The 26,910-nt window shown below is 35.2% G+C and overlaps 1 protein-coding gene across 1 annotated transcript in view; it reads left to right on the forward strand.

Annotated features, from left to right (window-relative positions):
* The window catches only part of Med13 (mediator complex subunit 13), a 95,205-nt gene that overhangs the window by 61,385 nt on the left and 6,910 nt on the right, over nucleotides 1–26,910 (forward strand). The window contains 22 exon segments of the mRNA XM_047543132.1: nucleotides 723–1,639; nucleotides 7,284–7,445; nucleotides 11,235–11,458; nucleotides 12,874–13,063; nucleotides 13,856–14,312; nucleotides 16,722–16,941; nucleotides 17,619–17,748; nucleotides 17,751–17,788; nucleotides 17,790–17,810; nucleotides 17,967–17,989; nucleotides 17,991–18,103; nucleotides 18,106–18,187; nucleotides 21,000–21,070; nucleotides 21,073–21,141; nucleotides 21,567–21,571; nucleotides 21,573–21,593; nucleotides 21,595–21,713; nucleotides 21,774–21,788; nucleotides 21,834–21,988; nucleotides 21,991–22,017; nucleotides 24,351–24,499; nucleotides 26,481–26,654. Coding sequence (XP_047399088.1) covers nucleotides 723–1,639; nucleotides 7,284–7,445; nucleotides 11,235–11,458; nucleotides 12,874–13,063; nucleotides 13,856–14,312; nucleotides 16,722–16,941; nucleotides 17,619–17,748; nucleotides 17,751–17,788; nucleotides 17,790–17,810; nucleotides 17,967–17,989; nucleotides 17,991–18,103; nucleotides 18,106–18,187; nucleotides 21,000–21,070; nucleotides 21,073–21,141; nucleotides 21,567–21,571; nucleotides 21,573–21,593; nucleotides 21,595–21,713; nucleotides 21,774–21,788; nucleotides 21,834–21,988; nucleotides 21,991–22,017; nucleotides 24,351–24,499; nucleotides 26,481–26,654 — 3,382 coding nt within the window.

Consider the following 26,910-nt stretch of genomic DNA (forward strand, 5'->3'; position numbering starts at 1 on the left):
ACAATATTGGTTTTTAAAAATTCTAAAAATTTGTTTTCTGGTTGATTATATTGGTAGTGTATCAGGATGAACTGTTAGAAAACATAAAACTATTATATTTTATTTAACTTTAAAAGCATCTTTTCTTTTGGTCTGTAATTCTAAATCATTCCCATTTTTGCATTTGCCATATTTCCCGTGTTTTTTATATCAGTATCTCTGAATTTGGAGTGTGTTGTAATTGGTAGCATCATAAATTCATTATTATTCCTTTTACACATGAATATCTCTAAAATCAGGAATTATACTCAGAGGCATCTTAATATTAGTGAAATATAGTATATTTTATAGTATAAGAAATATCTAGATAGTAAAGTGGCTATCTAGGTATGGATAAGTTATATGGATTTTATTTGTAATTTTTTTTTAAATTTTTATTTTTATGTGGTGCTGAGGATTGAACCCAGTGCCTCACATGTGCGAGGGACGCGCTCTACCACTGAGCCACAATCCCAGCCCTTTGTTTATAATTTTAAAATTAATTAATTAATTAGTCCACAACAGTCATCAGTGGACATATTAATCAGAAATAAGTCCTAATTGTGCTTCAGATTCTTGCACTGATTGTTCTATCACAATTTTCAGTGTAACTTGAAAACATTTGGAACATTTTTATTTGTATTTCATGTCACTAAAGTATTTATGTATGCACTTGATTTTCTCTTTTACTCTGGTGACAGTAGCGATGGAAGTAATATGGATCAAGAATATGGCCCTGCTTATACACCTCAAACCCATACTTCATTTGGGATGCCTCCTAGCAGTGCACCTCCTAGTAACAGCGGAGCAGGAATTCTTCCTTCTCCATCCACCCCTAGGTTTCCAACTCCAAGGACTCCAAGGACTCCAAGGACTCCTCGTGGAGCCGGTGGGCCTGCTAGTGCTCAAGGTTCAGTCAAATATGAAAATTCAGACTTGTATTCACCAGCTTCCACCCCATCCACATGCAGACCCCTTAATTCTGTTGAACCTGCAACTGTTCCTTCCATCCCTGAAGCACACAGTCTTTATGTAAACCTCATCCTTTCAGAATCAGTTATGAATTTGTTTAAAGACTGTAACTTTGATAGTTGCTGTATATGTGTCTGCAACATGAATATCAAGGGTGCCGATGTTGGAGTTTACATTCCAGATCCAACACAGGAAGCACAATATAGGTGTACCTGTGGCTTCAGTGCTGTCATGAACAGAAAATTTGGAAACAATTCAGGATTATTTCTTGAAGATGAATTAGATATCATAGGACGCAACACAGACTGTGGCAAAGAAGCAGAAAAACGTTTTGAAGCTCTCAGGGCTACCTCCACTGAACATGTTAATGGAGGTCTAAAGGAATCTGAAAAGTTTCCTGATGAGTTGATATTATTGCTACAAGATCAGTGCACTAATTTATTTTCACCCTTTGGAGCGGCAGACCAAGATCCTTTCCCTAAAATTGGTGTAATTAGCAATTGGGTGCGGGTTGAAGAACGGGACTGTTGCAATGACTGTTACCTTGCATTAGAACATGGGCGTCAATTCATGGATAATATGTCAGGAGGAAAAGTTGATGAAGCACTTGTGAAAAGTTCATGCTTACACCCCTGGTCCAAAAGAAATGGTATGTATCCTAGTGAAACATTTTTTGTTTATTTTCATTTAGTTGTATGACTTTTCTTTCTTAGGAAAAAGCATTAAAGGCAACTTCTCATGCAGATAATTAATAGAGACTCTTAAACCTGGACTTTAAACTGTTTTATTTTCAGGTGTCGGTGGGTGGGTACTAGGGATTGAATTCAGGGGCACTCAACCACTGAGCCATATCCCCAGCCCTATTTTGTATTTTATTTAGAGATAGGGTCTCACTGAGTTGCTTAGCACATTGCTTTTGCTGAGGTTGGCTTTGAACTCCCAGTCACATGTCAGATAATGATAGGTAGTTTGAAGAAAAACAAAGCAGGGCAAAAAAGTAGGAAAAATAAAAAAGTTTGTGCTATTTTAAATGTATGGTCAGAGAAGATAATTATCAAGGGCTAACATTTAGTCAAACTCCTACATAAAGTGGGAGAAAATCAGCTATGTGACTAACTGATGGAAGACTATTATAGGCAATGCTAGGTGTAAAGACTGAAGATTTTTGTGTGCTTGCTGATATGTTTTAGGAACATGAAGGAGGTTAATGTTGGTGAAGTGCATTGGGTAGTAGACATACTGGTATGAGATGAAACACTGGAAGTGTCTGAGCACTAAAATCATGTTGCATTTAATAGACTAAGTGCCTTTGTAGTTGATTCTAAAAGTGATGGGAAGTTATTGAACATTTTGAATAGGAAAAGTAACATAATCCTACTTCTCTTTATTTTTTACAAGATGACTAGCTATTGTGTGGAAAATAGCTTGAGGGTTGGAGGTGGTGAAGGTGAGAGTAGGAGGAGATAGATTAGTTGGAAGGCAGTTGCTGTAGTCCAGGTGAAAACTGATGACAGCATGGACAAAATTGGAGTAGAGATGTAAGTAGTAGATTCTAGTTAAATTTATAGGATTTGCTGATACATGAAAGAATAATTGAGGCATCAGGGATAGTTTGAGCAACTAGATGAATGGTGGTGCTGACTATAGAGGAGGGAAGGGCCCATGTACACATTTGGAAATGTGAGTTTTAAATTCAGAGGAGTGATTGGGACTGAAAACTGAACATATTTTGTATTGTGTTTTCAGTATTAAAAGCTGCAGCTAGCTGGGGTTGGTAATACCCCTGTAATCTCTCCAGTTTGGGAGGCTTGAGGCAGAAGGATCATAAATTTGCAGCAGCCTTAGTGACTTCATGAGACCCTGTCTCAAAGAAATAAAAAAGGACTGGGGGTGTAGGTGGTGGTAGAGTGCCCCTGGGTTCAATCCCTAGTGCCAAAAAACAAAAACAGTAATAGAGCTGGATGAAGTACTTAGTGAGTGACTAGATAGAGCAGTCCAAGTATGAAACTGACATTTAGAGGTGGGGAAGAAGAGGATCCAGGTAAGGAAAGTAAGAAAGGTCGGAAGAAAAACCAAAAGAGTATATGGTGTCCCAGAAACGAAGTATGAAAAACATTTGAAGAGGGAGAAAGTAATACATCAGGGTGACAACTTTGACAGGACCATTGAATGTGATGAAATGCAGGGTTGGCAATGACCTTGATAAGCAGTATCATTCAATCTGGTTAGAGTGTGTTTAGGAGGGAATAAAATAAGGAGTGAATTTAAATTCTCTGGGGACTTCTGTTATAAATAGCAGAGAAATTAGATGATCAGGATAAAGGAGAGTTTCAATTTTTTAAACGTACCTTGAGAGTGATCCTATCTAGAGAAAAATTTTAATTGACAAGTAGTAATTTTATTTCAGCACATTATGATGTTTTGATATATATTCAGTTGTGTAAAGATTAACTCAAACTAATTAGCTTATCCATCATTTTACCTACTTATTTTTTGTGGTTAGAACATTTAAAATCTACTCTTAGACCAATTTTGAAATATAGACTACATTCTTATTAACTGTGTTCATATCTTACTGTGCAAAATACAGACAGTGAACACAGTCTTAATAAGTCCTATCTAACTGAAACTTTGTACCCTTTGGCCAACATCCTTTCTCTGTCTTCACCTTCCTCTAGAAAGAGGAAATATTAATGCAGGAAAGAAGATGTAATTACAGGAGTAAAATCACAGAATAAGTGAGAAGTAATAGAATCCAGTACACAAATAGAGGGATTGGTAGACAGACCTTTGGCTGGGAAATAAGTCCATTATAGCAGGAAGAAAAGGCATAATTTGTTTCTTTGGATAAAAAGAGGGAATGTGAGTCAGGCATGGTGGCACACACCTGTAATCCCAGGGAGGCTGAGAGGAGGTTCGGCAAGTTCAAAGCCAGCTTCTTCAACTTAGCCAGACCCTGTCTTAAAATAAAAAGTGAGGACTGGGGCTCAGTTGGTACAGTGCTTGCTTTGCATGCACAAGGCCCTGGGTTCAATTCCCCGCACCACCAAAAAAAAAAAAAAAGGACTGGTGATGTAACTCAGTGACTGAACATCCCTGAATTTAATCCCTGGTACCAAAACAAAAACCCAAAAACTAGGTAGGGTAGGATGTTTTATCTTTTTATTGAGTTCTAAGTATTGTCTATGTACTCTGTATACAAGTCTCTTTTCAGATGAATTGTTTGCCATATTTTGCATTATTGGGATTGTCTTTTCACTCGATGGCATCCTCTGAAGCACAGGATTTTAGTTTTGATAATGTCTAATTTGTTTTTCTCTTTGTTGCTTGTACTTTTTGGTGTCATACCTACAAAGGCTTTATAGAGCCAAGGTCATGAAAATTTCCTCCTGTTTTTTTTCTAGAACTTTTATAGTTTCACCATTTAACTTCTGTCCATGATTCCTTCTGAATTAATTTTTTGTATATAGATAGTGTACTGGAGGGTTTCAATTTCATGTTTTCATGCATGTGAAATCCAATTGCCTGAGACCAACTGTTGAATTTTCCCCGTTAAGTTGTCTTGGTATATTTGTCAAAAATAGTTGATGATAAATATGAGGTTTGGGGGCTGGGGTTGTGGCTCAGTGGTAGAGCGCTTGCCTGGCATGTGTGAGGCCCTGGGTTCGATACTTAGCACCACATGAAAATAAATAAAGGATTCATTGACAACTAAAAAAAAATTATTAAAAAAAAATATGAGGTTTGATTTCTGTATGCTTAGTTCTTTTTTAATGATCTATATCTTTATCCTCCATGGTTATTGTGAAAATATATATATACTATATATGTATCTCTTTGTAATCTTTTTTATTGGTACTTGATGGTGGGATTCATTGTTATGGTATATATCTTTTTGATTACTGCTATTCTTCTAGATCTCAGCTTACACAGATATTGATTTTTATTCCTTAGCACTTGAAATTATGACAAGACTTTTTCATGTCAGCCTTCTTCCCCCAAGAGTATTAGATCTCTGAAGACATAACTCAGCAGTTAGCATAGTTCCTGGCCCATACTAGGTCTTCTAATAAATATGTATTTTTAAAAATCTTTTTTATTTATTTATTTTTTATTGTAAATAAATGGGGTACTTGTTTTTCTGGTTGTACTTGAAGTAGAGGTGTACTATTTGTGTAATAATACATTTACATAGGGTAATGATGTTTGATTCATTCTGTTATTTTTCCTTCCCCCCACCCCTCCCACCCTTCTTTTTCCTCTATATAGTCCATCCTTCCTCCATTCTTGCCTCCCTCCCACCCTAAATATGTATTTTTTAATAAGAGAATCTGCAAGCATCACACTTAATTAGAATCAAAATACAAGCTGAGCTGGGCTCAGTGGCACATGCCTGTAATCCCAGTGGCCCAAGAGGCTGAGGCAGGAGGATTTTGAGTTCAAAGCCAGCCTCAGCAACAGCAAGGTGCTAATTAAGCAACTTAGTGAGACCCTGTCTCTAAATAAAATATAAAAAAGGGCTGGGGATGTGGCTCAGTGGTTAAGCACCCTGGTTTCAGTCCCCCCCAGATATATCAAAGCTGGGCTCAGTGGCACATTCCTGTAATTTCAGAGGCTGAGGCAGGAGGATCACAAGTTCAAGACCAGCCTCAGCAATTTAGTGAGACCAGCCCTAAGCAACTTAGTGAGACCATATCTCAAAATAAAAAATAAAAAGGGTCACGGATGTGGATGTGGCTCAGTGATAAAGAAAAGAATCAAAAATATAAATTACTGATCTCCACTCAGATCAGACTTTCCTGGGGTTGAACATAACATATGTAATTTAAAGGTATTCCCATGTAATTATAATAAATAGCCTAAGCCTATAATAACTTTCTAGCCTTTTTGAAAGTAAATATTCACATGTGAATACACATACTTCCAAATGTGTAAAGCATATTTTATGATTTTATAATCTGATTTTTATTTACCACTCTGTTAGTCATTAGTCTGTGTCGGATAGTTCTGTTATCACTTCCAATGACTAAATAATATTCTGTGTTGATTTAAGCATAATTGTTTTTAAGGATTATATTTGAAATTAAATTATTTCTGTTTCTGTATAAAGTTTGGTTAAAGGAAATGGTCATAGTTAAGGTATGTAATAGTATGCTTAAACAGTTCTACTGTTACAATTGAACCACACTGGGGGCCAGTTTAATTGTGTCATTATCGTCTAGTGGTCTTTCTTTTAGCCACTTGACATTTATGAGCAGTACCTTTCATATCCATTCTGATAGTTGGTCAGAAATGCAAGTAAAACAATTTGAGAATCTGTGATTTTAGGTTTTAGGTTTTAAAATATGTGTGGATAATACATTCCCTTTTAGCAGCCTGAGCAAGTTTATCTGTATTGTACAAGTTCTGTATTTCAGAATTGTTTTTCTGGTGCAGGAGATTGAACCCAGGGCCTCATGCATGCCAAGCAAATGTTCTATGACTGAGCTGTGTGTCCTCAGGACTGTATTTCAGAACTCTTACAGTCTGTTTTTCCTTTTTTTAAATTAATTACTATAATAATATTTATTTAATTATTATAACCAGTCTTATCTGATTATTTTATTATAGTGGTGGTAATTAAGGAACATAATTTATAAACCATTTCAATGTAAGTACCAGTTTTTTCTGGTAAAATATAAGTACCATAAGCAACCAGAAGAAATGCAAAAAGGAAAATTCATAAATTGACTAGTCAGGTAATAAATTACTTTATAGAGATGAATTACAGTGACTTTTTAACATTTCTTCTGGGTTGTAATTTTTTGAAAGATCCATTTATTTGTGTGTGTACATGTATGCATGCCATGCTGGTATGCTTCATTCATCTTACTTGTTTTGTTTTTTTGACACTGGGGATCGAACCCAGGGGTGCTTAACTTCTGAGCCACATCTCCAGTCCTTTTTGTTTTGAGACAGGGTCTCGCTAAGTTGCTTAGGACCTTGCCAAATTGCTAAGGCTGGCCTTGAATTTGAGATCCTCCTGCCTCAGCCACCTGAGTTGCTAGGATTACAGGCATGTGCCACCATGCCCAGCTGCTTCATTTATTTTCAGCAAGTGTTCTCCCACTGAGCTATATACCTTTAGCCCTATAAAATCATTTCTATAGAACTTTATAGAGTTCTCTGTATGGCTTGTGTTTGATCTTCTTGATGATGAATGAGTAAACTTTTCTAGATGTTATTTCTTATTATCTTAAAGTTTTATTTGTGTTGGCAATGACAATTCTTACTTTTTTTTTAACTGCTTGTAGATGTGAGTATGCAGTGCTCACAGGATATACTTCGAATGCTCCTCTCTCTTCAGCCAGTTCTTCAAGATGCTATTCAGAAAAAAAGAACAGTAAGACCTTGGGGGGTTCAAGGTCCTCTCACTTGGCAACAATTTCATAAAATGGCTGGCCGAGGCTCTTATGGTAAGTAATTTGTGGTGGAATGCACTGAATGATTTTGTTAGTCCTGTGATTAATGACCCAACTTGAATAAGCACTTTAATCTTCCTTGAATAATTTTGTGGAATATACTCAACTGAAGGCCACTATGGGTCCAATTCTTGTCCTAGCCTTTCAACAGTCCCACCATGCTGTTTACGGGGTTCTCTAATCTCATTTCATTATATTCCTCTTCCCAATAAGATTTTATGTGAAGAAAGTTATGCAACTAATATATTTTTAAAACCCTAAACTGCTTTGGCCTTATCATTTTGTAAAACTGAGTAATGAGGTGGAGATAATCTTAGTGTTAAAAGAACTAAAGGTCTTCATTTTAAAGTAAAATTAGAGCCAGGTGCCTATATTCCAGTGACGTAGAAGACAGGAAGATTGTGAGTGTGAGACCATCCTTAACCATTTAGCAAGACCCTCAGCAACTTAGCCAGACCCTTTCTCAAAAATGAAAAATAGGGATGGGGGTCATGGCTCAGTGGTAGAGCTCTTGCCTAGCATGTGTAAGGCACTAGGGTCAATTCTCAACACCACATAAAAATAAATAAAGGTATGTGTCCATCCATTTACAACTATATCTATATCTATACACACACACACACACACATATATATGTATATATATGTGTATATATGTGTATGTATATGTATATGTGTGTGTGTATATAGATATAGTTGTATATCTATACCTATAATATATATAAATATAAATATAAATATAAATATAAATATATACACACACACACACACACACACGTGTGTGTGTGTGTAAAGAAAGAGAAGGAGGACTGAGGACTTAGTGTAAAGTGTTGCTGGGTTCAATCTCCAGTAAACACCCCCTAAAAAAAAAAAGAAAAATTAGGACAAAGAAATTTGCTGATTGTAACAAGCATAGTAAATGAATACTCTTAATAGGTACAGAGTAGATTTATGGTCAACTGTAATGGAAAAGAACATTTAGAGTATTTGAATTATTTGTTAAAAGATTGTTTCTGAAAAGTAAGGTAGGTTTTAAAATATATTTGTAATAATAGTTCCTATTGAAATCTTTGATTTTGTGCATAATTTTGGAATGCATTATATACAGAAGTAGGATTGCCTGCATTTTTTTTTTCTTTAATTAATGGATGGATAGAGATATATGTGTGTATATATATCCCCCCCAACTCTAGGGGTTGAACTCAAGGGATTTCAACCACTGAGCCACATCCCAGCTCTTTTAATTTTTTAAATTTTGAGACAGTGTCTCACTAAGTTGCTTAGGGTCTTGCTAAATTGCTGAGGCTGGCTTTAAACTTGGAATTCTCCTGCCTCAGCTCCCTGAACAGCTGGGATTATAGGCATGCATTACCATGCTTAAGCAGCGAAATGATTTAAATGTCATAAAAACTGATATTCTGTTGAAGATGCAGGTTAATGGTAATATATTTTAATATAAACTTTTACATTCTTTTAAAAACCAAGATAGCCAATATATGTATATATTTATGCAGCATACTGATTTTGGAGATAGTTTCTATCAGTATAGGTAGAGATCTTTCTTTTTTTTTTTTCTTTGTCTGCAAGTACTCCATTACTTTTTACATGTGTTATTTTACCTGTGTATGGTTTTGGGACATACAGATTGTTGCCGTAATTATCACTACAACTACTCTTCGATAATGCATACATCCTTGGTTTAAATCGTGTGTGTGTGTGTGTGTTTTTTTGTTTTGTTTCTTTTCTTTTCTTTCTTTTTTAAATACTGAATATTGAACCCAGGAATACTTAACCACTGAGCCACATTCCTAGCCCTTATTTTTTATTTTGAAACAGAATCTAACTACATTGCTTAGGGTCTTGCTAAGTTGCTGAGACTGGCTTTGAATCTGTGATCATCTAGCCTTAGACTCCCAAGTTGCTGGGATTATAGGTGTGTGCCACCACATCCAGATGTGTGTATATTTTTAAAAATACATTGCCAAGTCAGTTGTGGTAGTTCTAACAACTCAGGAGGCTGAGGCCAGGAGCAACACAAGTTCAAGGTCTGCCTGGACAGTTTATGACACTCTGTCTCAAAATAAAATTAAAAAGAACTGGGGGTCTGGTTCAGTGGTAGTACACTGATGGGTTCAATCCCCGGTATAAAAAATGTTTAAAAATAATAAGCAAAATATATTGCTAAATTACTCTTTCTTTTTTTTAATCTTAAATTGTGACTAATTGTTACTTTTATTTTTTTGCTTTAGAAGTTAACATAAAGGCATTCTTCTTGTTTTATAATTACCTATGTGATTTTAGGAAAAATGAGCTGACATAAAACTATCACTATAATGTCTACTGCTATATCACATAGAATAGTGTTTCAAAATCAAGTAATGGGTTCCAGTTGCTAGAGTTAGATCATATGAAATAAGTATACAATATTATTAATGTAAATTACTCTCTTTAGTATTAAACTCTGCCTATTTCCCCAAACCCTTGCTACTAGTACACTGCTAAGTGGGTAAAAAAATGGTTATTTAATTGTAGTTTAATGGTTACTTAATTATTTAATTGGGAGATTAAATGATGTAGACTGTAGATTTTTTAGGTTCAAATTCCTGCTCTGCTACTTTTTTCTGATACCAGTCAAGTTGTTTAACTTTTCATTCCTGTTTTCTCATTTGTGAAATGCATTTAATAATAGTATATGTCTTATGTGTTCTTGTGAGGATTTAATGTATTAATGTATGTAAAGATCTTTAAATAGTACCCAGCATGTACTAAAAGTGTTGTAACTGCTTGCTATTATTAATTTTAAGTTACATTTTTCTTATAAGATTGAGTATCTTCGTGTATGTAAGAGTTTTGTTTTTGTAATCCTTGTTCATGACCTTTACCCATTTTTGTATAAAATTGCTGGTCATTTCTGATTTTTGAAAGAGTTTATTTTGTGATACAAACACCTAACCTGTGATCTACCCTCTTAACAAATATTTAAGTATACAGGACAGTGTTGTTGACTCCTGAACAATGATATAACCAGTGGATCTTACTGGCTACTTTCTCATGGATTTGTAGGTGATGAGGAACTAAACATTTTGTCATATTCCTTATGCGTTGTTTTCTGATTTGTTAATCATTTGGTCTTGCTTATGGTGTATTTTTATGCCAAAAATTTAGATTCATATAGTCAAGTGGTTTTTTTGTTTGTGTTTGTGATACTAGATACTGAACCTGGAACTGTGTGCATGGTAGAGATTAATCAGTTTTTTAATGAATAGATTCTTATGTTATGATTAGAGATATTTTCTCCAGCTGGGTGTGGGGGTGCACACCTGTAATCCCAGATACTCAGGAGGCTGAGGCAGGAGGATTATAAGGTGGAGACCAGCCTGGAAACCTGGTGTTATCAAATCTCAAAAAATAAAAGGTCTGGGGGTATTGCTCAGTAGTCGTAGCATCCCTGGGTCAGTCCCCCGTACTATCAAAAAAGAAAGTTATTTTACATAGTCCAAACTTACTAAAAATAAGATAAACTCCCTTTCATGTTTTCTGATACTTCTGAGTTTTTCCATTTAAATTAATGTTTTACATTTAAATTAAGGTAATCAAATATGTTTTATGAAGACCATTTAGGAAATTCCTAACACTGGAAGAGTATCAATCACTTGCTTTTTAAGTAATTTTGTTTTTAAACAAATAATTTTACTAATAATTATATCATTTACTTTTGACATTTATCAAAAAAAGACATGTCTTACATTTAAGTGTTTTTTAAAAATACTTCTTTCTTATTTAGGAACCGACGAATCTCCAGAACCACTGCCAATCCCCACGTTTTTGTTGGGTTATGATTATGATTTTTTGGTGCTTTCTCCATTTGCTCTCCCTTATTGGGAGAGACTTATGCTGGAACCCTATGGATCTCAAAGAGATATAGCCTATGTTGTACTATGTCCAGAGAATGAAGCTTTGTTAAATGGAGCCAAAAGCTTTTTTAGAGATCTTACTGCAATATATGAGGTAGGTGTTTCAAAAAGAGATGGCATTTAAAAACTACCTTATGCTATATATTTTTATGTATAAAATATATCAGGAAGTTCAGCTGATTGGGACAGAGTGATGACAATGATCTATCCTAGGTATTTAGTTCTTATATTAGCAAGTTAAAGTCTCTTTGTTAGGTGGGTGTATCATGGGTCAAATGAAAACACCATTTTGGAAGGAAAATACTATGGGCATGTATATGTATATCTCATTGAAAGCAATATTTTCTTTTAAAAAAAATCAAAAAACAGGATAGCCAGGAAAATAATTACATTTTTAAAAATTCTTGTCTAAATTCTGTAGGACCTTAGGTAATGACACTAGGCTTCAGTTTCATGATAATATGTGAAATAAATCTGTGCTAAATACCTCCAAAATCTTTGTGTTTTGAAATTATTGACTGTTCACATTACAATTCTCATGCTGTTTCTATGACTAGGCACAGTGATTATAAATTGAATTTATTGTGAGGCATACATTTTTTCATTATATTGTCTTTAAATGCTTAGAAATTCAGTCTTCTTATTTTAGTTTCTTTTACAGTCTTAATTTGTTGGTCTGTGCTGGTTTAGGTTCCTTATAAATTTTTTCTTTAATTACAAATTATCAGTACTGTGTCTTTTTATAAATGAACATTTCCCAAGGAGTGTTAATTGAAACCCTAGTCCTAAAATTCATCTCATAAAAAAGCTCCATAGTGAAATAGATTTGGTAAAGCATTGCATATTATATTATCTTTTAGAGATTCATAATTCATAATTTAAATTAAAGACCTTGAAAAGCTTTCAGCATAGAAACAAATTTTCTTAATCCACCTGCAAGCGTATTTGACATTGGACTCTTTGTAACAAAAATCAGTGACCCCGAAAGAAGGAGAATTGGCACATTTTCTGCACATGAAATGGGGTACATGCACAACCTAAAACGGCTGCTTTTTGCTTTTTGAGATAGAGTCTCATTATATGTTCCCCAGGCTGGCCTTGATTTCCCAGGCTTAGGCTGTTCTCTTGTCTCAGCCTCTGGGTAGCTGGGATTTACAGGCATGTGCCACTACGCCTGGTTTTCCTTTCTTTCTTTTTTTTTTTTCCTTTTAAAACATTGTTTTTATGCTTACTTATTTCTTACATTAATCAAATCAAATGGTTCTAGTGCAATGTTATATCTAGTCATCTTCTCATTACAGTTCTTTTAATTTCAGAAGAAATTTAATGACTTTTATAGGAAAAATGAAAAAGACCTATAGTTCCATTTTCACCCTTGATATTTTTATCTCAAATGTTAATTACAAATAATTAAGCTTACATTAAATAACTTAACTGCTTTATTTTATACTATGTACTCAAATACTATAATTAACTCACTAATTCTGCTTTCTGTATGTGTATTTGTAGTCCTGTCGATTAGGTCAACATAGACCTATTTCTCGACTGTTGACGGACGGAATCATGAGAGTTGGATCTACTGCATCAAAGAAACTATCAGAAAAGTTGGTAGCAGAATGGTTTTCTCAGGCAGCTGATGGTAACAGCGAAGCATTTTCTAAACTCAAGCTTTATGCACAAGTCTGCAGATATGACCTAGGTATTTGCATTTATCATTTAGGGCTAGTTGCCTGATCCACCAGCTGATTTTGTAAATAAAATCTTTTTAGGATACAACCATGTTCATTCATTTACAATATTGTCTTTACTTCTGTGCTGTAAAATCAGAACTGAATAATTGTGACAGAGACTGTGGTCTACAAAGTCAAAAAGATATACCTAAGTCTTTACAGAAAAGTTTGCTGATCCCTGGTGTAGGGGTTCCACCAAGGGGCAGTTGTAATTCTAAACTTTTTTTTGTTGATTCTGTAGAGTTTGATGTTTTATTTCTTCCCCCTCCCCCTCCAAGGCAGTTCTAGGGAACAAATCCAGAGTCTTACAAACATTCTACCATGAGCTATATCCCCAGCCCCTGTTAAGATTCTTGGTGGTTTATAGTTTAGAAATAAAATAATTTGTATTTAACCTCTACAACACCAAGAAATAATTCTTTGCTAAAACTAAGAAAATGATTACTGTGTAAGACTGTCATGTAACACTTTGAAATTATCCATAGACTTTCTTTAGACTTAACTCAAAATGATGATGCACTACCAACATATTGAGTCTTTAATTTTTAAAAAAGCTAGTTTAGTTTTACTCTTCCATTTTAAATTTGTTTCTTCAGTCTAGGGTGAAATAGAAAGCTAGTACATGCTATGCTATTGGCTGGCAGTTTTAGGGAAGGTAATTAAAAGGAAGTATCAACTAGTTAATTTTTTATTCACATAATAGAATTATCTTTTAAAAAACAGTTAAGTAAATAATTAAATGTCCTGTTTTTATTCTTTAGGTCCTTATCTTGCTTCTCAGCCATTGGACAGCTCTCTACTTTCTCAGCCAAATTTAGTTGCCCCTACAAATCAGTCTTTGATTACTCCACCTCAGATGACAAATACTGGAACTTGTAATACTCCATCTGCCACTTTAGCATCTTCAGCAAGCAGCACTATTACGATGACTTCAGGTGTTGCCATATCTACTTCAGTTGCCACAGCTAATTCAACTTTGACCACAACTTCATCTTCATCATCCTCCAGCTTGAGTAGTGGGATATCATCAAATAAACTAACTTCATTTCCACCCTTTGGCAATATGAACAGTAGTGGTACAGGATCCATGACCACACAGGCAAATACAGTTCAGAGTGGTCATCTAGGAGGGCAACAGTCATCAACTCTACAGACAGCTGGGATTTCTGGAGAGCCGTCGTCACTTCCCACTCAGCCACATCCTGATGTGTCTGAAAGGTATCTTTAAAAATATTTGTGGGGCTAGGGAGATAGCTCAGTCGGTAGAGTGCTTGCCTTGCAAGCACAAAGCCCTGGGTTCAATCCCCAGCACCTCCAAAAAAAATAAATAAATAAAAATAAAAATATTTGGGGCTGGGGAAGTATCTCAGCTGGTAGAGTGCTTGCCTCAAGGCCCTGAGTTCGATCCCCAGTGCCGCAAAATAAATAAATAAATGAATGAATGAATGAATGAATGAATAAATAAATTTGTCTTTGGGGGCTGGGGCTGTGACTTAGTGGTAGAGTACTTGCCTAGCATGTGTGAGGCACTAGGTTCGATCCTCAGCACCTCATAAAAATAAAATAAGTAAAAAGAAAAAGATTTAAAAATATAAATAAAGTTATTGTATCCATCTACAACTAAAAATTTTAAAATTTATATTTGTCTTTGGGGTTGAGAGATAGCTTACTGATAGAATGTATGCTTAATATGTGTGAGGCACTGGGATTAATTTCCAGAACCAAAAGAATAAATAAAAAATAGTAGGAGCATGGTGAAGCATTCCCATAATCCCAACTGGGAGGCTGATCCAAGAGGATTCTAAGTTCAAGGCCAACCTTGGCAACTTAGCTAGACACTGTCTCAAGTGCTAGGGATCTAACTCTGTGGCATAATGTTCCTGGGTTCAGTCCCAAGTACCATTAAATAAATAAACAAATAAATAAAATTAATTTTTGCAGAAATAGAAAAATTATGATGCCTTGTTTTTCTAAATAGATTTTGTGAATGAATAAAATGCTTGTTGGTCTTACCCTTGAAAGTTTTAGTTTTTATAATGTTGAGTATTTTATTTATAAATATAATTGGATAATTTTGGATAAAGCCTTTAATATCAAATCCTAGAATCTCATGGTGGGAGTTAGGTCTTAAAACCATTTTACGGGGCTGGGGAGATAGCTCAGTCGGTAGAGTGCTTGCCTTGCAAGCATAAGGCCCTGGGTTCGATCCCCAGCAATGCAAAAAAAAAAAAAATTTTTACTGCAGATATCCATATGAGACTGATGTAGTGGCATACACTTGTAATTTCAACTACTTAGGAGGCTGAGGCCAGAAGGATTGTAAGTTCAAGGCTAGACTGGGCAACTTAGCAAGACCTGTCTCAAAGAAAAAAATAAAATGAAAGTGTTGGGGTATAGCTCAGTGTGAGTTCCTGGGTTCACTTTCCAGTGCCACAAAAAACAAAACACCAAATATACAAACAATTTGTTCTGCAACATGGCCTCAAGTAGAATTGCCAATGCAAATCACTCCTGTAATTGAGAAGTCACTATTGAGCCAGTGTATTCACTGTTCAGAGGCTTTAGAGAACTACCAACTTTTGAATTTCAGTTCTGCTGCTTAACAGCACCTTTGTACTTTGGGGGATCTTCTAACCTTTCTGAGTGTGTATCCTTATCTGCAAAGTGGGAGTAATATACTAAAATGAATTAAAAGCTTTACACAGTGCTTCAAGTTGTTTATATTGATAATGATTACAGCTCTTGTTCCTTTTATGGTGAGTTCCCTTTGATTTACAGGTTAGGTTAGTCTGAACTTAGTTATAATTTTGTCAGCTGCCCAGGATGCAGTTGTGCCACAGTTATAAATAGGAGCAAAAATGAACCCATCTTGACTATCTAAACAGATTTGAAATTTAAAGAAAAGATCAGATCACCCATTGGATAATGAAGCTTATTCATAATTGAAATTAAGAAGTATGAAATGAATGTATGTTGTCTAAAAATGCACTAGAATATTGAGCAGGTCTGGAAACCTGGTTTCTTTCTGGTCTAACTCTCTTTGTAGCCAAGTTTGTGATTTGTGGAAGCTTGTGAAGTGAAGACCATCCTTGTCTCCATTATCCCTTAAGAAGTGATCTCTCTTTAATTTCTGATATGCTATGATTTTAAGAAGTCTTTTCCTTTTGTTTATTTATTATTTTAATGCAAAGGTCTTGTATACTGTGAATCATATGTGCAGTTTTTATGATTCTCTTTGGGGAGAGAGAGATAACCTTGATTTTCAGAGAGATTCTCTAATACTTCCCACCAGAAGAGGAGGGACGTAAGAATCTGCCTTGAGCTAGGTGTGGTGGCACGCCTATAATCCCAGTGACTTGGAGGCTGATGGAGGCTGAGGCAGGAGAAATGGGAGTTCAAAGCCAGCCTCAGCAACTTAGCAAGGCCTTAAGTAGCTCAGTGAGACCAGTCTCTAAATAAAATACAAAAAAGGGCTGGGGATGTGTCTCAGTGGTTGAGCGCCCCTGGATTCATTTCCCAGTACCAAAAAACAAAAAACGAAACCAAAAAAAAAAAAAAAGAATCTGCCTTTATGTACCCCAAACAAATATAGTACAACTTTTTGTCTTATTTCTACCCAAATTTTAGCACAATGGATCGGGATAAAGTGGGAATCCCCACAGATGGTGATTCACATGCAATTACCTATCCACCTGCAATTGTTGTTTATATAATTGATCCTTTTACATACGAAAATAAAGATGAGAGCCCTAACTCTTCTAATGTGTGGACTTTGGGGCTACTTCGATGCTTTCTGGAAATGGTCCAGACTCTTCCTCCTCATATCAAGAGTACTGTTTCTGTACAGGTAAGAGTAATTAATGTTGCAAATGAAATTTATACATCTAAAAAGCAGTTTTGATGTTTCAGAAGTTTAAAAATGCTACTTTTCTGTATTCACATTGATTTTCTAAATGCCAGGTCTTATTATAATGATTTTACTTTAAATGATATTATAATAGAAATCTTAGAGAGTTTCTAAAAGATAATCTTCATAGTTATACCATAGTAAAAATGAAGAATAAAAATATTATATTGGGTACATTAAATGTTCTCCTGTATTAATTTATAATCCAATTTTTAAATCCATAACCATAAACAGAAAAGTGTATAGCATGGACCCATATAAGCTAGAGTTCTAATTAAATGTCAAATTGCAAGTAAGAAAGTAGATTAACCAGAGTAAGTTGTGTGAAGGTATTTGAATTCATTATAGCAGGACTTCTACATTGTATTGCTGGTAGTATTAATTAATATAATTGCTGTGTAGAAATTTTTGAGTTTATTGATGGTCCTTTAGTCGAAAGCCCATTGGTAAAACTCTTGATTTATTAAAAACGTATGTGATAGCTAATAAAACATAATTCTTTAGACAATCATTTAAATTGTTCTGTTGTAATTTTCTAATAAGGAGATTTTAGCCCTACAGTTTCTATTATTCTTTGTGGAAGTTTAGCATTTGTAATATTTACCTATACTTCTTAGATTGTTCCTTGTCAATACCTGTTACAACCTGTGAAGCATGAAGATAGACAGATCTACACCCAGCATTTAAAATCTCTTGCTTTTTCGGCCTTCACCCAATGTCGGAGACCACTTCCAACATCAACCAATGTGAAACACTGACTGGCTTTGGTCCAGGTTTAGCCATGGAACACTGCTCTTAAAAGTCCTGATGTGAGTATTTTATTTTCCATTACCAAAGTATTGAAGACTATATATATTATGATTTTTTGCAAAGCTGAGAGCAATTTTTTGTTTTGCTTTATTTTCTAAATACGTGTTTTTCTAAGATTATGTTGTACTGTAATACCTTAATTTTTTGTTTTTCAGAGACCAGAGTGTATTCGACTTATACACTCCTTTTATTCTGGCTCCAGTAAAGGACAAACAGACAGAACTAGGAGAAACGTTTGGAGAAGCTGGACAGAAATATAATGTTCTTTTTGTGGGATATTGTTTATCACATGATCAAGGTGGATTCTTGCATCTTGCACAGATCTATATGGAGAACTTTTAGAAACTTGTATCATTAACATTGATGTTCCAAATAGGTACCTATATTTTTCTAAATGTATGATTATTCATCCCAATTTAAAATTTCATACACACATACACACAGAGTCACATATGATGTTTCTTTTTTTGGGTGGGGAGGGATACCGAGGTTCACCTCAAGAGCACTGGCCCTCTGAGCCACATCCCCAGCCTTGTTTTGTATTTTATTTAGAGACAGGGTCTCGCTGAGTTGCTTAGTGCCTCGCTTTTGCTGAGGCTGGCTTTGAATTCACTATCCTTGTGCCTCACCTTCCTGAACCACTGAGATTACAGGCATTTGCCATCACACCCAGTACAACGTTTCATTTTAATGAGTTGAGTTGAAAATCATTTGCAAGGTTATATACATGATATTATAGACTTGGAAATATGGATCCTTTTCACTTTTTTCGTAATGAATTTTATATTGTATTATTAAGGTAATTACTTTTGATTCATCTGTTATACAAATAGAAATAATTAAGGTTCATACCTTATCATCTGTGTCATAAACCTTGAGGCAATGATTAACTTTTCTTACATACCATTTAAGATATAGCCTCTCAGTATCTTTCTAAAATTATTAACTTAAAATCTTACCATTTAATTGTTGGGGTGTTTTCTGAAAATGGTGGCCTTCTTTTTAGATTTCTCCTTGGCAATAATTAGTTATCATGACCATTTATTATATAGAATAACAGGTAAGCCTCATATTGTGTACCACTTAGTAACATTTCTAGTAATACATTTCAAGGTTAGTGAGTATTGCTCAAGAGAATTTACTGTGACGTAATTTTCGCTTCCAAGATTTAGATTCTAACATTTATTTTCTTCTTGCTTATATAAATGTTCTTTTCCTTTAAGTTTAGAAATTGTCTATATGCAGAAATATTTAATGATATTAGAGCTTTGTGCTGCTGGGAAATAGAACATAGAAACATAAATCTTATATTATTTTTTTGTGCTCTGTGTGGTGGTGCATGCCTGTGATCCTAGCTATCAGGAAAGTGAGGCAGGAGGATCACAAGATCGAGGCTAGCCTTGGCAACCTAGACCCTGTTTCAAAATAAAAAGTCTAAAAAAGGGCAGGGGATATAGCACAGTGGTAGAGTGTCCCTGGGTTCAAGCCCCATTATCACCAAAAACATTTTATATTATTGTTTATAAAGGTTTAGTGACTATATTATAAATTATAGAATAGTGCCATTTACCTTATTTCTTTGATACAATTTTTTTTTTTTTCCTTCTCCTTTGGATCTTAGTGCTGTTTAAATGATGTTGGGAGGACTGGGGTTGTAGCTCAGTGGTAAAAGAGTGCTTGTGTAGCATGGGTTTTGATTCTCAGCACCACATATAAATAACTAAATAAAAGTCCATTGACATATATATTTAAGGGCTGGAGATATAGCTCAGTTGGTAGAGTGCTTGCCTCCCAGGCACAAGGCCCTGGGTTCAATCCCCAGCACTGCAAAAATAATTTTTTTTTTTTTTTTTTTTTTTAATGATGTTTGGAAATGTTTACCTGTGAAGGAAGAGAGGGTAGAGAATAATACCCTTACAATATCAATGTAGTATTTTCAATTTACTACCTAGATTTAAAAAAAAGTTGAAATGAATAATGGTTAAGAGGGTGCAATGATGGTATCAGAGAGTTGTGGGTTCAAATGCCAACCCTTCTAATAACTAGTCATGAGATCCTGGGGGAAAAATTACTTTAGCCAGTAAGTTACAGCATACTTACATGTTATATCTGGAGGATAATGGTATCTGTTTCATAGGATTGCTAGGTGGAAGTGAGGTATTTCATATAAATTGATTGGGCAGGATGCTTGGTATATAGTAAGTACTTAAGTACTTGTATATAGTATATATTTATACTAAGAGCTACAATTTCTCAACCACTGTATTTGCATTGCATACTTACCTAATAAACGACATGTATGCAGAAAACATAGAGCTACATATTTTATCTGAGAATGTGTTGCTTTTGGGGGGTATTCTTTGACTTTAGTACAGAACAGAGATTGGTTCTGTACTAAACAGAGATTGACCTATAACTTATAGGTCAAATCTGTACACTCCCAATTTCTTTAGTTACTGTCAATAGCTGTTCTCATGCTGCAGCAGCAGAGCTATATTATTCTTACAGAATCTTGATGGCCTGCAAACATTTAAGTTATTGGCCTTTTTTAAAGTTAACTGTTGTAGACCAGTGTTTCTGGCCAACTAAGGTAATCTATGGACAAAAACAAACAACAGCTGGGGTTGTGGCTCAGTGGTAGAGTGCTTGTCTGGCATGTGTGAGGCACTGGGTTTGATCCTTGGCACCACATAAAAAATAAATAAATAAAATAAAGGTATTGTGTCCATCTACAACTAAAATATTTCAAAACCCAACAAACAACATAAACTTAGCCGGGTGTGGTTGTGAATGTCTGTAGTTGTAGGTGGAGGCAGGACAATTGCTTGAGTCTAGGAATTCCAAATTAGCCTAGGCAACGTAGCAGGACCGTGTCTCAATAGAAAACCACAGACATTTTCATCCTACACTTTTGATTTTATATGTATTCTTGCTTAGGACTTGTGTAAAGTGTGTGACATTAAAATTGAGTTGGGAACAGTGTGGAACATTAAAATTAGTTAGGGAACCAGGGCCTGGGATGTAGCTTAGTGTTAAAAATGTGTACTTAAATATATACAAGGCCCTGGCACTGATCAATCAATAAAATATATAAAATTAAGGACTAGTTTTGAGCTCTCTAAAATGTCACATGAATTTTAGAAATAATTTATGATTTTTTTTTTTTTTTTTTTTTTTCCACTTTATAGGGCTCGTCGGAAAAAGGGTTCTGCTAGGAGATTTGGTCTACAGAAACTTTGGGAGTGGTGCTTAGGACTTGTACAATGAGTTCATTGCCATGGAGAGTTGTAATTGGTCGTCTGGGAAGGATAGGTCATGGAGAATTGAAAGGTAAAATTGTGCTTTTATATTTAATTTTAAATTTGTTTTATGTTAATTCATATAGAATTCAGACCATATCGAAGTATATGTGCTGAATAAAATGCAAAGGTAAACTAAAACTTTTGTTTTTAAACAGGAACCCATATAGAGGTAGTTACTGTTCTTTCTTGTTGAATTTCAGTTTTTTCTCCTTTCTGCTGCTTATTCAACTCATCCTCTGTTCAGCAGATGCTGAGTACATGTGGTATTCACTAAATTTAGAGGGTTAAAGATTTTAATAGCATTGGCAGTAAGATTTTTGACTTAACTCCTGTTTGGAGAAATACTAATTTTTATACCATTAAGTATTTTATTTTAATCTTGATTCTGCAGAGTAGTAAAAGTGCTATTACTTGAACTGTTACTATTTTTTTTTTTACTGTTGATACTCATAGATTGGAAGCTGTTTGCTGAGTCGTCGAAAACCTGCAGTCTCTAAGTAAAAGGCTCAAAGACATGTGTAGAATGTGTGGTATATCTGCTGCCGATTCTCCCAGCATTCTCAGTGCTTGCTTAGTAGCAATGGAACCCCAAGGCTCTTTGTTATTATGCAGGTTAGCTCTCTTTAGTTTATATCAGTTTTAACTCATCATACATTTAAGTGTTTATTACATAAAGTTTCTAATTGATTAAAAGGAAAATGTCTTTCATTCTCTTGGTAGATCTGTGTCAACAGGTTCTGTATTTGGAAGAAGCACCACTCTAAATATGCAGACATCTCAGCTAAATACCCCACAGGATACATCATGTACTCATATACTTGTGTTCCCTACTTCTGCTTCTGTGCAAGTAGCTTCAGCTACTTACACCACTGAAAATTGGATTTAGCTTTCAATCCCAATAATGGTAAGTAAATTGGGGAAAGGTTTTGTTTGTTTTGTGGAGGTCTCACTATGTTACCCCAGTTGGCCTTGAATTCCTGGGCTCAAGTGATCCTTCTGCCTCTGCCTCCTACTGACTGGGACTACAAGTGTGTATACCATATCTTGCCTAATGTTTTTAATCATCGACAGTTTTGATAGCCATGTCTGTCCTTGAACCCTGTGAATGTTATATTGTTTTAAAAAGAAGAAATAAAGAACTTTCAGATGAGTGATTAAGTTAGAGGAAGAGATATCTTATGCCAGATATGCAGGTGGTCCCTAAATGCAATACATGTATCCTTTATGAGAGAAAGACAAAGGGAGTTTTGGAGTACACACAGAAGAGAAGTCCATGTGATGGAGCAAGAAAGATGCAATCACGAGGGAGAAGATGCTGTTGCCCCTAACTTTGAAGATGAAGAAAGAGGCCATTGAGCTCTCCTAGAGCCTTTTGAGGCAGCGCGGCCTTGCTGGTACCTTGATTCAGTTCACTGAAACTAGTTTGAGACTTATGACCCCCAAACCATAAAGGATAAATATGTGTGTTTTTATGCCAACAAGTATATGGTAATTTGTTAAATGGCACCAGACACTAGTAGACTGTTATTCTATCTACTTGATATTGGAACTGATACTTGATACTGGTGATATAAATTATTCCATAAATCTTATTTTAAAAGGCAATAATTGATTAAAATGTTTTTTAGGTTTATGCTTGTGTTTTTGAGGTAGTTATACCAATCTTTACAGCTCATTTTATATCTCTTTGCCAAAATAATATTTAAATTGCCAGAGTAGGGTGTACTTTTGGTGAACCTTGTTGGTTGTGATTAGCAGAAGAGAAAATAAAAATATTTCTTTATTACTCTCAACTACCTTAGAATGTCAGGATTGCCAGATACAGTGATATATGCCTATAATCCTGGGCAACTCGGGAGGCTAAGGCAGGAGGATCACAAGTTTGAGGCCAGTCTCAGCAACTTACAGGCTCTCAGCACCATTGCAAGATCTTGTCTCAAATAAAAAGGGCTGGGGATTAGTTCATTGGTAAAGGGTCCCTGGTTCTTTTGTTCCCCCATTAACAAAACAAAACACAATAATCAGATCATCAAGTCACACATGTAGGTATTAATCTGTCATTTAATTTATTATGAAATAGCTTGAATGTTTTACTTAAAAAGACTAGGGCAGTTGGGTGAAGTGGCACATACCTGTTATTTGAATGGTTTGAGATGCTGAGGCAGGAGGATTGCAAGTTCAATGCCCAGCTCAGCAACTTAGCAAGTCCCTAAGCAACTTTGTGAGACCTAGTCTCAAAATATAAAGGTCTGGGGATATGACTCAGTGGTTAAGTGCCCCTGGGTTCAGTCCCTGATAGGGGGAAATAAAGATACCCGACTAGGGCATAATTGTGAATAGAATAATTTTAAACACATTTCTATTTCCTGCATACCATGTTTGCTTTGTATTAGTTTCCTACAGTTGCTGTAACAAGTTACTATATATTAGTGGCTTAAAAGAACATCCATGATTGCAAGTTCAAAGCCAGTCTCAGTAATTTAGTGAGGCCGTTAGCAACTTAGGGAGACCCTGTCTCAAAATATAAAAAGGTAGAGCACCTTTTCAATTTCTAGATCAGTCTCTAGTACTGCAAAGCAAAAACAAGTATGTCCATCTGTTACCTTACAGTTCTGGAGGTATTCAAAATCAGCCTCACTGGGCTAAAGTCAGGATGTTAGCAGAGTTGATTCTTTTTGGAGACTCTCAGAATGTGTTCCCTTGCCTTTGCCAGCTTCTAGAAGCTACCTGCATTCCTCTATTTGTAGCCTCTTACTCCATCTTGAATGCCAGCAGTATAATGTTGTCAGTTTCCTTGATTGACTGACCCTACCACTTCCCTCTCATGGGGATCCCAGTGGGGCTTGTGGTATAACTCAGTGGCAGAGTACTTGCCTAGTATGTGTGAGGCCATGATTTTGATCAATCATTGGCAGTGCTAAAAACAAAAAAAACTGATCACTGGATCCACTTGGATAATTTTCCCTTCTTATCATCCCTAACTTAATCACATCTGCAAAATTCTTCATGATGACATATTCATAAATTCTAGGAATTAGGGTGTGGGCATCTTGGGAGCCATTATTCAGACTAGTATATGTTTATTTATGCATTAATTGGCTATTAGCATAATACTTGGTACATGATAGACATTCATGGTTAAGTTAACCCATTTTGGTTAAAATTTATTTTGACCCTTAATTGTGAATAATCATGAGATATGGAAAATGGAGTATTTAATTTCTTTCTCCTGTATAGATGGAGCAGATGGAATGGGTATCTTTGATTTGTTAGACACAGGAGATGATCTTGATCCTGATATCATTAATATCCTTCCTGCATCTCCAACTACATCTCCCGTACATTCTCCAGGATCTCATTACCCCCATGGAGGTGATGCTGGCAAGGTAATCCTGTTATAAAAATTCAATTTATCTAAATGTCAGTCATTCATTTAGTAAGCAATGAGTAAATGAAATAGAACATTATTTTTCCTTGGAAATTGGCAACAGGTGAGATTAACAGTACATCATATACTTCTGCCTCATAGATACCAATACTTTGATTTATATGTTCTGCAGAGGTTCTCTGAAGCTGTGCTTTCCCTGAATCCATATTTTCTAGGCTACCCAACATTAGCCCTTTCACTGTAGCTTCAGTTGTAGGATCACAGTATACAAATTAGTGTATGACTATAAGAGCTACAGTTCATATCAGCACTGTGACAAAGAACATAAAAGAAATTACATTTTCTTATAAAAATAAAATACACCCACTCTCCCTTTTATATTTAGCACTTACAAAAACAATCTGTATTATGCTTCTCTGAAGTAAAAAGTAGGGGTTCACTGAATAACATCTTTATTTGAGTGAAATTATATCTAGTGGTTACTTGATTATTATAGTATGCATATGTTTAGAGTTTACCTTTTTCTTTTTATGATACTGGGATTGAATCCAGGAACACCTACCACTGATCTACATTTCTAGCTCTTCTATTTTGTATTTTGAGACAGGGTCTCACTAAAAGTTGCCAATGCTATCCTCAAACTTGCGATTTTCCTCCCTCAGCCTCCCAAGAACCTAGGATTAACATACCCAGCTTAGAATTTACTTTTTTCCTATAAGAAAGGATGTTTGTGTCCAATTTTATGTTGCCATCTTTCCTTTTTTTGTTTTTAAATGTAAAGAAGTAGTATTGAAATGTGTGTGTATTTATATTCAAATTTCAATAAGTATAATCAGGTTTTTTTTTTTTTTTTGGTAGTACTGGGTATTGAACCCAGGGATGCTAGCTGTACCACTAAGCCCCATACCTGGCCCCTTTTTAATTTTGAGGCAGAATCTTGTAAGTTGCCAAAGCTGGCCTTGCACTTTGTTCCTTCTGTCTAAGATCTTGAGTTGCTGGGATTCAAATGTGTGCCACCATTCCCAGCTTCAGTTTTTTAATATGAATACCATAACTTGTATCATTCCTAAAATGTTGGACTTTTTTTTGTTGTTGTTGTTATAGGTACTGATGTAATGAATGTTTTATGCATACTGTTTTTCTTTTTTCTATTTATTTAACATATATACCAAGAAGCTGGGCACAGTGGCACATACCTATCTGTAACCCCAGCCAAGGACTTGGGAGGTTGAGGCAGGAGGATCTTAAGTTCAAAGACAGCCTCATTAACTTAGTGAGGTCCTAAGCAACTTAGTAAGACCCTATCTCTAAGTAAAATATAAAAAGGACTGGGGATGTGGCTCCGTGATTAAGTACTCCTGGGTTCCAATCCCTGGTGAACTACCCCCCCCAACCCCCCCAAAGGGAAAAAAAAAAACCACCAAGAAATAAATTGTCTAATCCAGAGTTTGTGAATATCACTTAAAAGTAATCTCTTTATTTTGCTATAATACTTTATAAAACACTGTAATTGCATTTTAGAGATAGTGTTACATGAACAAAGCTAAATTGAAACTACTCTTTGAATTGGGGTGTGATTGTCAGGAATTAGTTGAGGGACTGTTAGGAAAGGAGTTAGAAATTTCATTGAACATTTTGTGACTTTTTAAAATCAGCTGTGAATGTTCATATACATACAAACACCCTGGGTTTGGCAAAATAAAACAGACTTGTTGAACAGTTGGCATATTCATTTCCTCATGGAAATTTTAAGAGTGCATTCTTTTAATGTTATTACCCTATGTTATTCTTACTAAGTATGTAACCATTGAGGTTTTTTATTTTCAATCATTTAGTATTTAAAATACTAATTATTATTTAGTATTTTTTAAATTGATGTCATAAGGCAATTGAACTGATTGTCATGAGCCAGTTTGTATTTACAACTGGTACTTAGGTAGACTGAGTGAAATAACATACTTTTAATTTTGTCTTTTAAGGGTCAGGGTACTGATCGGCTACTTTCAACAGAATCTCATGATGAAGTAACTAATATTCTTCAGCAACCATTGGCCCTTGGATACTTCGTATCAACTGCCAAAGCGGGTCCATTACCTGACTGGTTCTGGTCAGCATGTCCTCAAGCACAATATCAGTGTCCCCTTTTTCTTAAGGTATTACCATTTCTCTGCCAATTCCTAAAGAATACTATTCGACAACTTGAGTTATGAGAAATATAGAATTGGCTTTTTGAAATCTTATAGCTTGTCTAAGTTCTTAATTGCATTGCTACACATGACTTTACATATCACCCAGAGAATTATCTACTTAAGAAACAACTCTTTAATTTTTAAAATTTATATTGTTTATTCTTAAGTCTACTCCTAGGACTCATGCTTTTAGTGGTATTTTCAACTGTACGTACTAGAG

The sequence above is a fragment of the Sciurus carolinensis genome, chromosome 3 (assembly GCF_902686445.1).
Source record: "Sciurus carolinensis chromosome 3, mSciCar1.2, whole genome shotgun sequence".
Lineage (NCBI taxonomy): Eukaryota > Metazoa > Chordata > Mammalia > Rodentia > Sciuridae > Sciurus > Sciurus carolinensis.